This window comes from Lepus europaeus, chromosome 10 (genome assembly GCF_033115175.1).
Source record: "Lepus europaeus isolate LE1 chromosome 10, mLepTim1.pri, whole genome shotgun sequence".
NCBI lineage: Eukaryota > Metazoa > Chordata > Mammalia > Lagomorpha > Leporidae > Lepus > Lepus europaeus.
The window spans coordinates 103,264,580-103,280,121 of record NC_084836.1 but is presented as its reverse complement, the minus strand read 5'-3'; the positions used below and the strand labels follow the sequence as shown (position 1 = coordinate 103,280,121).

Genomic DNA, 15,542 nt, shown 5'->3' with positions numbered 1-15,542 from the left:
GTTCTCAGGCCGTTAACCACTTGGTTTCTTGGGTGGCAGCTACTTCAGAAAGTTGATAATGATGACTGAACTCTCTTCCTCATTCTTGTGATCTGGTAACTAGGAAGTCCCGAATCACTTGTACTTAGGCATGTTTCTCCTTCATGCTATAGCTTCACCCTTTTATATATTGGGGCTGTTCTCATCGTAGCAGTCTCATTTCTTTCTTTTTTAAAAATATATTTATTTGTTTATTTGAAAGGCAGAGTTACAGAGAGAGGAAGAAACAGAGAGAGATCTTTCTCATCCACTGGTTCACTCCCCAAGTGGCCACAGTGGCCAGGGCTGGGCCAAACAGAAGCCAAGAGCCTGGAACTCCATCCAGGTCTCCCATGTGTGTGGCAGGAACCCAAGAACTTGGACCATCTTCAGCTGTTTTCTCAGGTGTATCAGCAGGGAGCTAGATTGAAAGTGGGGCAGCTGGGACTCAAACCATTGCTTGAATGGGATGCCTGTGTCACAGGCAGTGGCTTAACTCACTGTGCCATAATGCAGCTCCTCCCTTTTCCTTCCAGTCAAATCTGTTTGTGAGAAGTTGCTTACTCCTTTTAATTTTTTACTTTTTTTAAAAAATTAATTAATTTATTTGAAAGGTAGAGTTAGAGAGAGAAAGATATCTTCCATCCACTGGTTCATTCCCCAAATGGCCACAATGGCCAGGACTGGGTCAGGCCAAAGCTAGCAACCTGCAGTATTGCCAGGTTTCCCACCTGGGTGAAGGGCTCAAGTACTTGGGCCATTAGCAGGGAGCTGGATTGAGAGAGTGGAGCAGCTGGGACACAAACTGGCACTCATATATGGTGCACACGTCACAGGCTGTGACTCAACTCACTATACCGCAACACTGACCCCTCCTTTTTCTTTAGATAGCTCCATTTCTCCATTTTGTTGTGTTGTTGTTGTGAAGTGTTTTTTTTTTTTTAAGTTTTTATTTAATGAATGCATTTTTCATAGTTACAACTCTAGGAATATATTGGTTCTTTCCCCCATACCCACCTTCCCACCCTGACTCCCATCCCACATCCTTCTCCCTCTCCCATCCCCTTCTTTATGGTTCATTTTATATAGAGAGGACCAACTCCAGGTTAAGCACTGATTTCAACAGTTTGTGCCCACACACACACACAACATATAACGTACAGTTTGAGAACAAGATTTGTAGTTAATTTTCATAGTACAGTTCATTAAAAACAGGGGTTCTACATGGGGAGTAAGTGCACAGTGACTTCTGTTGTTCCTTTAACAATTAACACTCTTATTTATGATGTCAGTGATCACCCAAGGCTCTTGCCATGGGCTGCCAAATGCAGCCTTTTAGAACATAGACTCCATCAGTATTTGGACATGGCCATAAGCAAAGTGGATGTTCTCTCCTCCCTTCAGAGAAAAGTACGTCCTTCTTTTTTTAAAAAGATTGTTTTATTTATTTTGACAGAGTTAGACAGCGAGTATTTATTTATTTATTTGAAAGTCAGAGTTACACAGAGAGAGGAGAGGCAGAGAGAGAGAGAGAGAGAGAGAGAGAGAGAGAGAGGTCTCCCATCTGATGGTTCACTCCCCAGTTGACCGCAACAGCCAGAGCTAAGCCAATCCGAAGCCAGGAGCCAAGAGCTTCTTCCGGGTCTCCCACACAGGTGCAAGGATCCAAGGACTTGGGCCATCTTCTGCTTTCCCAGGCCATAGTAGAGAACTAGATGGGAAGTGGAGCAGCCGGGTCTCGCCATAGCACCGGCCCAAAAGTACATCCCTCTTTTATTTTATTTTTTAAAGATTTATTTATTCATTTGAAAACCAGAATTACACAGAGAGAGAGAGAGAGATCTTCCATCCGCTGGTTCACACCCCAATTGGCTGCAACGGCCGGAGCTGCGCCAATCCTAAGCCAGGAGCCAGAAGCTTCTTCTGGGTCTCCCACGTGGGTATAAGGGCCCAAGGACTTGGGCCATCTTCTACTGCTTTCCCAGGCCACAGCAGAGAGCTGGATCAGAAGTGGAGCAGCCAGGACTAGAACTGGCGTCCATATGGGATGCTGGCACTTCAAGCTAGAGTGTTAACCCGCTGCGCCATTGCGCCGTCCCCAGTACATGCCACTTTGATAGCCCCTTCTTTCCACTGAGGTCTCACAGAGAATCTTCGTGTAGGATATTTTTTTGCCACAGAGTCTTGGTTTTCCATGCCTGAAATGCTCTCACAGTAAATGGCTCCGTTTTGAAGTATTTGGTGTTATGGTGCCCTCTACAGGCATTCATTTGGTCACCTATTTTGGGCTGAGTCATTCTGTCCTTGGGACATTCAGAGCAAAATTCCTATGTTATGTTTCATGGAACATCATCACATTTGACTGGGCCTGGTTGCTAGGATGTTGAGTCAGTGCCAAGGCTCTGAGAAATTGTAGTCGGTATAGAGTCCAAGGGGACTCCGCCTCTTCTTACCAGTGGTCTCCACTTTGCTGCCAATGTTGGTTTCCCTGACTTTCATCTAAGCATAGAAGGCATAGGACAGGCTCCAGAAATTAGCAGCCTCTCTGATTCTGTTAGCAGAAACGTGTCCTTTAGACTTCAGGGACCACTAGGTCAGGATGGAGGTTCCTCCAAGGATTTGGTTGGTTTCTGGATTGAGGAACATTTAAAAACTTTAAAAACATTTGCTTTGAAATTCTCCCTAGGTCTCAAACCTAGAGGTCAAAGATTGCTAAGAATAACTGTGATGGTGTTCCTCTAAGTCTCCTGGATGGATAGAGTAAATATTTATCTTTTATTATAGGATTCCACACAGTGGGTAACTGAGATAGGAAGGTGTGAGAGAGAGAGATCATTTAAATTATGTTGTTTATAAATACTAGTAACAAGGGGCCGGCGCCATGGCTCACTTGGTTAATCCTCCGCCTGAGGCACCAGCATCCCATATGGGCACTGGGTTCTAGTCCCAGTTGCTCCTCTTCCAGTCTAGCTCTTTGCTGTGGCCCGGGAGGGCAGTGGAGGATGGCCCAAGTGCTTGGGCCCTGCATCCAAGAAGAAGCACCTGGCTCCTGGCTTCAGATTTGTGCAGCGCTTGGCCGTGGCAGCCATTAGGGGAGTGAACCAACAGAAGGAAGACCTTTCTCTCTATCTGTCTCTCTCTCTCTCACTGTCTATAATGCTGCCTGTCAAATAAAAAAGAAAAATAACAGTAACAAAATTTTGAACTACTCTCACCATTCCCAAATCATTCCTTTTTTTTTCAATTTTTATTTATTTGAGAGGCAGAGACAGAAACTGAGCGCTTCCATTCACTGGGTCACTTTATTTTATTTTATTTTTTTTTGTAAAAGATTTATGTTATTTATTTGAAAGGCAGAGTTACACTGAAAGAAAGGTAGAGATAGAGATCTTCCATCCACTGGTTCACTCCCCTAATGGCTGAACAGTCCAGGGCTGGGCCAGGTGGAAACCAGGAGCCAGAAGCTTCTTCCTGGTTTCCAACATGGGTGGCAGGGTCCCAAGCAACTTGGGCCATCTTCTCCTGCTTTCCCAGGCCATTAGCAGGGTGCTGTTTCAGAAGTGGAGCACCTGGGGCTAGAACTGGTATCCATATGGGATGCCATCATTGCTGGCAGCAGCTTAACTACTGCAGCACAGTGTTGAACTGTTTCTTTTCTTTTCTTTTCTTCCTTTTTTTTTTTTTTATAAGATTTATGTATTTATTTTATTTGAAAGAGTGTCAGAGGTAGAAAAAGAGAGGGAGATTTTCCACTGCCTTCCCAGGCGTATTACCAGGGATTTGGATTGGAAGGCTTCACAGCCAGGACTTGAGCAGTGCTCCAGAATGGAATGCTGGCATAACAAGTGGTGGCTTAATCTGCTACACCACATTACTGGCCTCTAAGATTTTTTCTGTTGTTAAAAGTAACACCTATTCGTGACTGTTTTGTTTAATGCTACTACCCTATCACCTAGAAAATTAGTTGACACATAGTAGGTGCCAAGCAATTTTAGTAAATATTAGTTGAATGAGTGACTTAATGAATCATAAATATTCAAACAATATGGAACAGAATTCCTTAATTAATTAATTTTTTTTTTGGACAGGCAGAGTTAGAGAGAGAGAGACAGAGAGAAAGGTCTTCCTTCTGTTGGTACATCCCCCCAAGTGGCCACTACGGCCGGTGCATTGCAGCCAGCGCACTGGACTGATCCGAAGCCAGGAGCCAGGTGCTTCCTCCTGGTCTTCCATGCGGGTGCAGGGCCCAAGCACTTGGGCCATCCCCCACTGCCTTCCTGGGCCACAGCAGAGAGCTGGACTGGAAGAGGAGCAACCGAGACAGAACCAGCGCCTTAACCGGGACTAGACCCTAGGGTACCGGCACCGCAGGTGGAGGATTAGCCTATTGAGCCATGGCGCCGGCCAAGAATTCCTTAATTTAACCACAGAGATTATGCCTTTTAACTATTTGCTGTATATTTCTCTAAATTTTTAAACACATACATTTGTCTGTATATTGTTATCATTTTAATAGACTTTTTTTTTTAAAGATTTATTTATTTATTTGAAAGTCAGAGTTACACAGAGAGGAGAAGTAGAGAGAGAGAGAAAGGTCTTCTAACCGTTGGTTAACTCCCCAATTGGCTGCAGCGGCTGGAGCCGCGCTGATCTGAAGCCAGGAGCCAGGAGCTTCCTCCAGGTCTCCCACGTGGGTGCAGGAGCCCAAGGACTTGGACCATCCTGCACTGCTTTCCCAGGCCATGGCAGAGAGCTAGATTGGAAGTGGAGCAGCTGGGACTAGGACCGGCGCCCATATAGGATGCCAGCACTGCAGACGGCAGCTTTACCTGCTACAGCACAGTGCCGGCCCCAATAGATTTTATTTTATTTATTTTTATTTTTATTTTTATTTTTTTTTTACAGGCAGAGTGGACAGTGAGAGAGAGACAGAGAGAAAGGTCTTCCTTTTGCTGTTGGTTCACCCTCCAATGGCCGCCACGGTAGGCGCGCTGCGGCTGGCGCACCGCGCTGATCCGATGGCAGGAGCCAGGTGCTTCTCCTGGTCTCCCATGGGGTGCAGGGCCCAAGCACTTGGGCCATCCTCCACTGCACTCCCTGGCCACAGCAGAGAGCTGGCCTGGAAGAGGGGCAACCGGGACAGGATCGGTGCCCCGACCGGGACTAGAACCCGGTGTGCCGACGCCGCAAGGCGGAGGATTAGCCTAGTGAGCTGCGGCGCCGGCCAATAGATTTTATTTTTAACAGTGGTTTTAGTTTCACAGAAAATTGAAAGGGAGGTACAGAGGTTTCCCAAATATCCGCTGTTCCTATGGCTACAGCCACTCTTTATATTCAGCATCACCCACCACAGTGGTAAATGTTACAGTTGATGAAGTTTTATTTGATCTCATTATCCTCCAAAGTGCATAGCCTATGTTAGAATTCACTCTTGGTGTTGTGCATTCTACTGGTGTAGAAGATAAATGTGAGTTGTTCCAGCAAGTTATCGAGCCTGAAGGGCTGAAGTCCTGAATTTGTAGCCGCCTGTGTGGAAGTGTGGGAGTTGAAACACTCAGTACTTGCATGTAGCATCTGAAATGGGGGCAGTCTTGTAGGATTAAGCCTTTAGTCTGTGAGGTTTTCACTTGCTCTGGGTTGCTAGTGTCAGGACTGAATTGGATTGTAGGATACTCAGTTGCTGTCAGAAAACTGGCTTCGGGGCACTGTCCTTGCCTACTTTCCCCCATACAAGTGGAGTTGAAGTCATTGCTCATTGCTAGCTCTTACTATGTTCTTCCTTCCGCCACCACCAATTTCCAGGGAGTGGCCAGGTTCTACAGGTCACGGAAAAAACACTTGATCACCACCCAGACAGAGCACAAATGTGTCTTGGACTCCTGCCGTTCACTTGAAGCTGAGGGCTTTAAGGTCACCTACCTCCCCGTGCAGAAGAGTGGGATCATCGACCTGCAGGTAGGAGTGGCTCTGGGCAGGAGGGACAAAATGGGAACAGCGTGGGTGCCACCTGTAGATCTATCTCTAAAAGCTCCACTGGAACTTGGAGCAAATCGAATGGGGAGGGTGGGTTTTAGAAAAGTAGAGCTGGCGTCGAAAGAGATTATGTTCCCCTTGAGTGTGTCCTGTCCTTTTCTCTGGGGGACTTGTTTCTCAGCTTTGCTGATGTTCCTTAGTTTATATGAGAGCTGTTGTGCACATGTGCTGGATGCCAGGGACTCACAGTATGGCAAAGCTCCGACCTCCCCTGTGCTGATGTGTCTCATTCTTGTGGGGAAAATAAAAGGAATGCTTTTTTTGAATAATCCCTTATTAGCCCATTTCCTTTTATGTCCATTTTGGGTGGTGAGTCCACATCTTGTCTGATTTTTGATACAACATTCCCTAGAAAAATTCCAGTAGTTTGTAGACAGAGTCCTGTTACCAAACTCCAGACTCTTCTTTCTCATCATTCATTGTTTCTTTCCTCTTTCTTCTTACTCATATTCAATCATCAGTCCTTTAGATTCCTATCTGACTACGGCCTTATACAATCTCTGGAATTGCACTTTTACTTCTTTGGCTAGATCGAATCCCATATCTTTGCTACCTCTGGACTCAAACTCTGTTCCCTGAACTAGTCCTTTAGCCACCACCTTCCAGCACTGTTAGATTGTTAAACTGACTTTGTTAAAAAAAAAAAAAAGAAAAGAAAGAAAGAAAGAAAAAGAAAAAAAAAGATTTATTTTTATTTATTTGAAAGACAGAGGGAGAGACAAAGAGAGATCTTCCACCCACTGGTTCACTCTCCAAATGGTTGCAATGGCTGGGGCAGAGCCATGCTAAAGCCAGGAGCCCCAGGATTCTTCCAGTTCTCCCACATGGGTACGGGAACTCAAGCACTTGAGCCATCCTCTACTGCTTTCCCAGGCATGTTAACAGGGAGCTGGATTGGAAGTGGAGCAGCTGGTTCTCAAGCCAGTCCCCATATAGGATGCTGGCATTGTAGGCTGTGGCTTAACCTCCTACACCATAACACGAGCCTCTAAAATTTGTTTTTTCTTATTTATTTTCTTTTTCTATTTTTTAATTTTCTTTTTTTTTTTTTAAATTTCTTCTTATTTATTTTCATTTATTTGAAAAGCAGAGAGAGAAAGATGGAGAGAGAGCTTCCATCTGCTTGTTCTTCCTTAGGTGCCTCTAAAAGCCAAGGCTGGGCCGCGCCAGAGTAGAGAGCACAATACTCAATCTGAATCACCCAGATGCATGTCAGGGACTTAACCACTTGAGCCATGACTTTTTTTTTTTAACTTTATTTATGATTTTGAAAGGCAAATTTGCAGAAAGAGAAGAAAAGACAGAGATTTTCCCATCCACTGGTTCACTCCTCACGTGGTAGCAATGGCCAGGGCTGGACCACGCTGACACCAGGAGCCTGGAACTATATCTGGGTTTCTGATGTGGGTGATAGGGGCCCAATCACTTGGGCCATCTTCGACTGGTTTCCCAGGTACGTTAAGAAGAAGCTAGATTGGAAGTGGAGAAGCTAGGACTAAAACTGGTGCTCACATGGGATACCAGTATCACAGGCAGTAGTGTAACCTGCTGTGCCACAATGCTGACCTCTTGAGCTATCATTCTGGGTGCATATTAGCAGGAAATTGGATCAGAAATGGAGTACCTAGGAATTGAACTCAGGCACTCTCACATGGAATATAGCTATCCGAAGTGGTGACTTAACTGCTAACCCAGATACCTGCCCCTAGATTTTTATTTATTTTTTTATGTCTTAAAGATTTATTCATTTGAGGGGCTGGTGTTCTGGTAAAACCGCTGCCTGCGATGCCGGCATCCCATGTGGGCACAGGTTCAAGTCTTAGCTGCCTCGCTTCTGGTCCAGCTCCCTGCTAACGTGCCTGAGAAAGTAGCAGAAGATGGCCCAAGTGCTTTGGCCCCTGCTACCCACACTGAAGACCCAGAAGAAGCTTCTGGCTCCTGGCTTTGGCCTAGCCTGGCCTTGGTTCACTGGGTGAGTAAACCAGCCGATAGAGGGCCTTTCTTCTCTCTGTCACTCCCTCTCTCTCTGTAACTTTGACTTTCAAATAAATAAAATAAAATCTTTTAAAAATAAAATTTATTGCCGGTGCTGCGGCTCACTAGGCTAATCCTCCGCCTACGGCTCCGGCACTCCGGGTTCTAGTCCCAGTTGGGGCGCCAGTTCTGTCCTGGTTGCTCCTCTTCCAGTCCAGCTCTCTGCTGTGGCCTAGGAGGGCAGTGGAAGATGGTCCAAGTGCTTGGGCCCTGCACCCGCATGGGAGACCAGGAGGAAGCACCTGGCTCCTGGCTTCGGATCAGCACAGCATGCCGGCCCTAGCAGCCATTTAGGGGGTGAACCAACGGAAGGAAGACCTTTCTCTCTGTCTCTCTCTCACTGTGTAACTTTGCCTATCAAAAAAAAAATTATTCATTTGAAAGGTAGAGCAGCAGAGAGAGGAGGGGGAGAGAGGAGAGAAAGGAGAAAGAGAGAGAAAGACTGGTTTTTCGTGCACTGCTTCATTCCTCAAATGTCTACAACAGATGGGGCTGGGCCAGACCAAAGCTGGAAGCCAGGAACTCCATCTTAGTTTCCCACATGGATGGCAGGTGTGAAGTATTTGGGCCATCTTCTACTGGTTTCCCTGGCACAAAACTAGGAAGCTGAGCTAAAACTGGCACTGTGATTAGGCATGCTGGCATTGCAAGTGGTGGTTTAACCTGCTGTACCAGAGAGTCAACACCAGCCCTGACTCTCTTCCTTCCTTTTATTTTTTCTAAGGTTTTTTTGTTTGTTTGTTTGTTTGTTTGTTTGTTTTAATTTGAAAGTCAGAGTTACAGAGAGAGAGAGAGAGGTCTTCCATCTGCTGGTTACTTCCCAGATGGCTGCTACGGCCAGCACTGGGTCAGTCTGAAGTCAGGAGCTTCGTCCGGGTCTCCCATGTGGGTGGCAGGGGCCCAGCACTTGGGCCATCTTTCATCGTTTTTCCAAGGCCATTAGCGGGGAGCTGGATCTGAACTAGAAAGGCCAGGACACAAATGGCTGCCATTGAGATGGCAGTGTTGGCAGGCATTGCTTTACCTGCCATGCCACAATAGCAACCTCCCAACTTTTATTTTTGAAGCAATTATTTGACCTTTTTTCACTTTACTAAAAAACCCTGAGAGATTTCTCATTTCCTTTGGTATGAAATATAATTTCTTTGCCTAATATTCAAATTTATATATGCATATTTTTTTTTCTAAAGATGTATGTATTTATTTGAGAAGCAAAGTTACAGACAAAGAGAGGGAGAGACAGAGAGGTCTTCCATCTGCTGGTTCACTTCCCAAATGGCTGCAATGGCTAGAGCTGGACCCATCTGAAGCCACAGACAGAAGCTTCTTCTGAGTCTCCCATGCTTTCCCATGCTGTTAGCAGGGAGCTGGATTGAAAGTGGAACAGGGGCCAGCGTGGTGGCGCACTAGGTTAATCCTCTGCCTGCGGCGCCGGCATCCCATATGGGCACCGGGTTCTAGTCCCAGTTGCTCCTTTTCCAGTCCAGCTCTCTGCTGTGGCCTGGGAGGGCAGTGGAGGATGGCTCAAGTGCTCGGGCCCCTGCACCCGCATGGGAGACCCGGAAGAAGCACCTGGCTCCTGGCTTCAGATTGGTGCAGCACCAGCCGTAGCAGCCATTTGGGGAGTGAACCAACGGAAGGAAGACCTTTCTCTCTGTCTCTCTCTCTCACTGTCTGTTACTCTACCTGTAAAATAAATAAATAAATAAATAAATAATACTAAAAAGGAAGTGTAACAGCCAGGACTCAAACCGGCACTTATACTGGGTGCCTCACTGTAGGCAGAGGCTTAACCTACTATGCCATAGCATCTGCTCCACAAATTTTTTTACATGCAGCTTTTTTAAGTATTTGAAAACATAAGATGTAATTCATATACCAAAGAGTTCACTCTTTTTTTTTTTTTTTTTTTTTAGATTTTATTTATTTGAGAAGTAGAGTTGAGGGTTGCAAGGAGAGACAAAGAGAAAGGTCTCCCATCCACTGGTTCACTCCCCAAGTGACTGCAACAGCTGGAGATGGGCTGATCCAAAGCCAGGAGTTTCTTCTAAGTCTCCCTTGCAGGTGCAGGGGCCGAAGCCTGTGGCCATCTTCTACTGCTTTCCCAGGCCATAGCACAGAGCTGGATCTGAAGAGGAATAGCCGGGACTAGAACTGGGGCCCGTATGGGATGCTGGCACCACAAGTGGAGGCTTAGCCCACTACGCTACAGTGCCGACTCCCAAAGTTCACTCTTTTAAAGGTTGTAATTGAGGGGCTGGTGTTGTGGTGCGGCAGGTAAAGCCACTGCTTGTGATGCCAGCATCCCATATGAGTGCTGGTTCAAGTTCCAGGTGCTCTACTTCCAATCCAGCTCTCTGCTGGGCCTGGAAAAGCAGTGGAAGATGGTCCAAGTCCTTGGGCTCCTGCACCCACGTGGGAGACCCAGAAGAAGCTCCTGGCTCCTGGCTTCAACTGGCCCAACTCCAGACATTGTAGCCATTTGGGGAGTGAACTAGTGGATGGAAGACCTCTGTCTCTGTCTGCTTCTGCCTCTCTGTAACTCTCCCTTTCAAATAAATAAATAAATCTTTAGAAAATAGTAAAGTGTAGAGTTGAGTGTTTTTTAGTCTTTTCACAAAGTTATGCAACAGTTACCATGATCACATTATACTGCAATTTCACTGACCCCTAAAAGCTGCCCATGTTTACTTTTGTTATGTGTTCTTTTGTCATGTGTTCATCTAAAAATTCATTGCCAAATTCAAGATCCTGAAAATTTACTCCTGTGTTTCTGTTCAAGAGTTTGATAATTTTAGCTCTACATTTAGGTCTTTGATTCATTTTGAGTTGATTTTTGTGTATCATGTGAGGAAAGGATCACTTCTTTCTTTTTCATGTATCTGAAGTTGTCCTGCTATAGTGTTTATTACAAAGACTGATTTTCCCCATGAGTAGTTTTGGTAACATTGTTGAAAATCAATTGAGCATTCCTTTGTGGGTTTATTTCTGGACTCTTTAGTTCATGTATGTGTCTGACCTATACCATTACCACACCTTTTTTTTTTTTTTTTTTTTTACTTTTTTATTTGACAGGTAGAGTTAGACAGTGAGAGAGAGAGACAGAGAGAAAGGTCTTCCTTCCATGGTTCACTCCCCAAATGGCCACTATGGCTGGTGCTGCGCCAATCTGAAGCCAGGAGCCAGGTGCTTTTTCCGGGTCTCCCATGCGGGTGCAGGGGCCCGAGCACTTGAGCCATCCTCCACTGCCCTCCCGGGCCACAGCAGAGAGCTGGACTGGAAGAGGAGCAACTGGGACTAGAACCCGGTGCCCATATGGGATGCTGGCGCTGCAGGCAGAGGATTAACCTACTGCGCCATGGCGCCAGCCCCTACCACACTGTTTTGATAACTATAGTTAATTTTAAAATTCAGATGTGTGAATACTCCAACTTTGTTTTTGCTATTCAAGATTATTTTGGGTATTCACAATCCCATGCAACTTCATGTGAATTTTAGAATCAACTTAATGTAAGAAAAGCAGTTAGGATTTTTTTTTTTAAGACTTATTTATTTATTTGGAAGGCAGAGTTACAAAGAGGCAGAGGCAGTGAGAGAGAGACAGAGACAGAGAGAGGTCTTCTATCTGCTGTTTTACTCTTTAGATGGCCCCAATGGCTGGAGCTGAGCCGATCTGAAGCCAGGAGTCAGGACCTTCTTCTGGGTCTCTCACATGGGTGCAAGGGCCCAGCACCTGGGCCATCCTTTGCTGCTTTCCCAGGCCATAAACAGAAAGCTGGATCAGAAGAGGAGCAGCTAGGACAGGAACCGGTGTCCATATGGGATACCGGCACTGCAGGGGGTAGATTTACCTGCTATACTATAGAAGCTGGCCCCAGGCCATTAGAATTTTGATAGAGATTGGATTGACTCTAGACAATGTTTGGGGAATATTGCCATTTTAACAGTATCCCAGGCCATAGCAGAGAGCTGGATGGGAAGAGGAGCAGCTGGGACTAGAACCAGTACCCATATGGGATGCCGGTGCTTCAGGCCAGTGCGTTAACCTGCTGCACCACAGGGCCGGCCGTTTTCTTAATTTTCTTTTTAGATTATTCATTGCTAGTATGCACAAATATAACTGATTTTTGTAGAGCATGTATTCTGTTACTTTCTTGAGCTCATTTATTACATCGAATAGTCTTATTGATTCTCTAGAGTATTTCATACATACATACATGTATATGTGTGTGTGTGTGTGCACATAGTTCTACTTCTTTATTGCCTACCTAAATGCATTTTATTTCTCTCTCTTGCCTAATTGCCATGGCAAGAACGTGGAGTACAATGTTGAATTGAAGTAACAACAGCAAGTGGCCTTGTCTTATTCCTGATCTTTGGTGAAAACTTTTTAGTATTTTCACCATTAAGTATAATGCTGGCTGTATTCTTTGTTGATGTTCTTTAGTTACTTAAGGAAGCTTTATTCTGTTCCTAGTTTGTTGAATGTTTTTTATCATTAAAGTTTGTCAGATTTTTTTGTTACCATTTTGTGTATACACAGATGTGGTCATGTGGTTTTGTTCTCTCTATATATATATTATATAGATTTACATTCTGGATACAGTTCCTCTTAGTAATAGTTTATGATCCTTATTGTATGTTGCTGGACTTGGTTTCTTAGTATTTTGTTAATGATCTTTGTTATTTTGTAAAATTTTATAGTTTTTAATTTTCTAATTAATTTTTTTTTTTTTTTTTTTTTTTTTTTTTTGGACAGGCAGAGTGGATAGTGAGAGAGAGAGAGAGAGAGAGAAAGGTCTTCCTTTGCCGTTGGTTCACCCTCCAATGGCCGCCGCGCCTGGCGCACTGCGTTGATCCAAAGGCAGGATCCAGGTGCTTCTCCTGGTCTCCCATGGGGTGCAGGGCCCAAGCACTTGGGCCATCCTCCACTGCCTTCCTGGGCCACAGCAGAGAGCTGGACTGGAAGAGGGACAACCGGGACAGAATCCGGTGCCCCGACCGGGACTAGAACCCGATATGCTGGCGCCGCAAGGCAGAGGATTAGCCTAGTGAGCCAGGGCGCCGGCCCAATTTTCTAATTTTTTTTTAGAAGCTGGCAGTCTTTTTTTTATAAAAAAGATTTTATTTTATTTATTTGAAAGACAGAATTAAAGAGAGAGGGATAGCCAGAGAGAGAGAAAGTTCTTCTTTCCACTGGTTCACTCCCCAAATGACTGCAATGGCCAGAGCCGAGCTGATCTGAAACCAGGAGCCAAGAGCTTCTTCCAGGTCTTCACACGCAGGTACAGGGGTCCAAGGACTTGGATCATCTTCCACTGCTTTCCCACACCAAAGCCAAGAGCTGAATCAGAAATGGAGCAGCCAGAGAGAGAGGCAGAGACAGAGAAAAGTCTTCATCCACTGGTTCAATCTCCAAATGGCTGTAATAGCCAGGGCTGGGCTGGACTGAAGCCAGGAGCCAGGAACTTTATCTCTGTCTCCATATGGATGCAGGGACCCAAGCACTTCATCTGTCTTCTGCTGCTTTCCCAGGTGCATTTAGCAGGAAGTTGAATGAGAAGTGGAGCAGCCAGGGCTTGAACCAGTGCAGATATGGGCTGCCGGCACAGTAGGCAGTGGCTTAACCTGCTATGCTACAGTGCCACTCACCCCTCATTGATCTATTAATCTTTTTTAAAGATTTATTTCTTATTTATTTGAAAGAGTTAGAGAGAGAGAGGTAGAGCCAGAGAGAGCGGTCTTCCATTCGCTGGTTCACTCCCCAATTGGCTGCAATGGCCAGAGCTGAGCTGATCCAAAGCCAGGATCCAGGATTTCTTCTGGGTCTCCCAACTGGGTGCAAAGGCCCAAGGACTTGGCCATCTTCTACTGCTTTCCCAGGCCACAACAGAGAGCTGGATCGGAAGTGGAGCAGTCGGGCCTTAGCAGGAGGCCTTATGAGTTACCGGCTCTGCAGGCCAGGGCTTTAACCCACTATTAATCTTTTCTTTCTTGTCTTAATCTCTTTAGGACAGGTGTTTGATATAGAGGGTAGATTGCTACCTGGGATGCCCACATTCTATATCTCAGTGAATGGTTCTGAGTCCTGGCTCTGCTTCTGATTCCAACATCCTCCTTTGGAGGTAATAGGTGATGGCTCATATATTTGGTTCCCTGCCATGTGGAACACCCAGAAGGAATTCTTGGCTCTTAGCTTTGGCCTGGCCCTGCCTGGGCTTTGGAGATATTTTAGGAATGAACCAGCAGTTTGGAGTTGTCTCTGTCTCTACCTTTCAAGTAAATAAAATAAGTAAAAATTTCAAAAATAAAAGTTTATGTCGGGGCTGGTGCTGTGGTGCAGCAGGTAAAGCCACAGTCTGCAGCAGGAACATCCCATTTAGGTTCCAGTTCAGTTCATGGCTGTTCACTTCTGATCCAGCTCCCTACCAATGTGCCTGGGAAAGCAGCAGGAAATTATTCAAATACTGGATTCCCTGTACCCACACAGAAAACCCATAAGAAGCTCATGGCTCCTGTTTTGGCCTGGCCCAGCCCCAGTTGTGATATATTTTTTAAAATATTTATTTATTTATTTATTTGAAAGACTTAAACAGAGAGAGAGGTCTTCCATCCTCTAGTTCACTATCCAATTGGCTGCAATAGCCAGAGCTGTGCCAATCCAAAGCCAGGAGCTTCTTTTGGGTCTCCCATGTGGGTGCAGGGGCCCAAGGACTTGGGCCATCTTCCACTGCTTTCCCAAGCCATAGCAGAGAGCTGGATCTAAAGTGGAGCAGCCACAGCTTGAACTGGCGCCCATATGGAATGCCAACACTGCAGGCAGTGGCCTTACCTGTTATGCCACAGCACGCGCCCCTGTTGTAACCACTTTGGCGTGAACTAGTGGATGGACCTAGTGGATGAACTGTTTCTCTTTCTCTCTGTGTAACTCTTTCAAATAAATTAATTAATTTAAAAAGAAAGAAGAAAAAGGTTTATGTCAAGTCCCAGCGCTCATGAAATTTCTTTGGCTATTCCAGTCCCTTCTAATCTCTTCCTTCTCTAAATTATTTCAACATTTAATGGTTTGACTTCTGTTAGGAAAATAGCACAGTTTTATCTATGGCGCAATCTATACCCTGACACCATCCTAGGCTCTAGCCCCGCCTCCCCCCACCCCCAGTGCTTGGAAGCCAGGTAGCCACATGGCCCCACCGCTGTTGCCCAACCCCTATCCTAATGGGATTCCCTGCTCCTGCTTCCCTGCCCACCCTCAGGCAAAGTTTTAAAAGGACCTGCTCCTGAACCTGTGGCTTTCTTCTCTCCTGCTCACTCTCTCTCTCACTCTCTCTTCTCTGCGCTCTCTGCTCTGCTCTCCTCTCCTCCTCTCATCTCTCTGCTCTCTGCTCTCTCTCTTTTTCCCTCTTCGCCCTTTCCCTCCAGACTGCTGGGTTTTCCCCAGTAAACTCTTTCCCTTA

General features: G+C 45.6%; 1 protein-coding gene across 1 annotated transcript in view; it reads left to right on the top strand.

Moving 5' to 3' along the window:
• NFS1 (NFS1 cysteine desulfurase) overlaps positions 1-15,542 on the top strand; it is a 35,225-nt gene that overhangs the window by 2,477 nt on the left and 17,206 nt on the right. Inside the window, exon 5 of the mRNA XM_062204121.1 lies at positions 5,821-5,973. Within this exon, the coding sequence (XP_062060105.1) occupies positions 5,821-5,973 (153 nt within the window). The remainder of the gene's footprint in view (positions 1-5,820; positions 5,974-15,542) is intronic.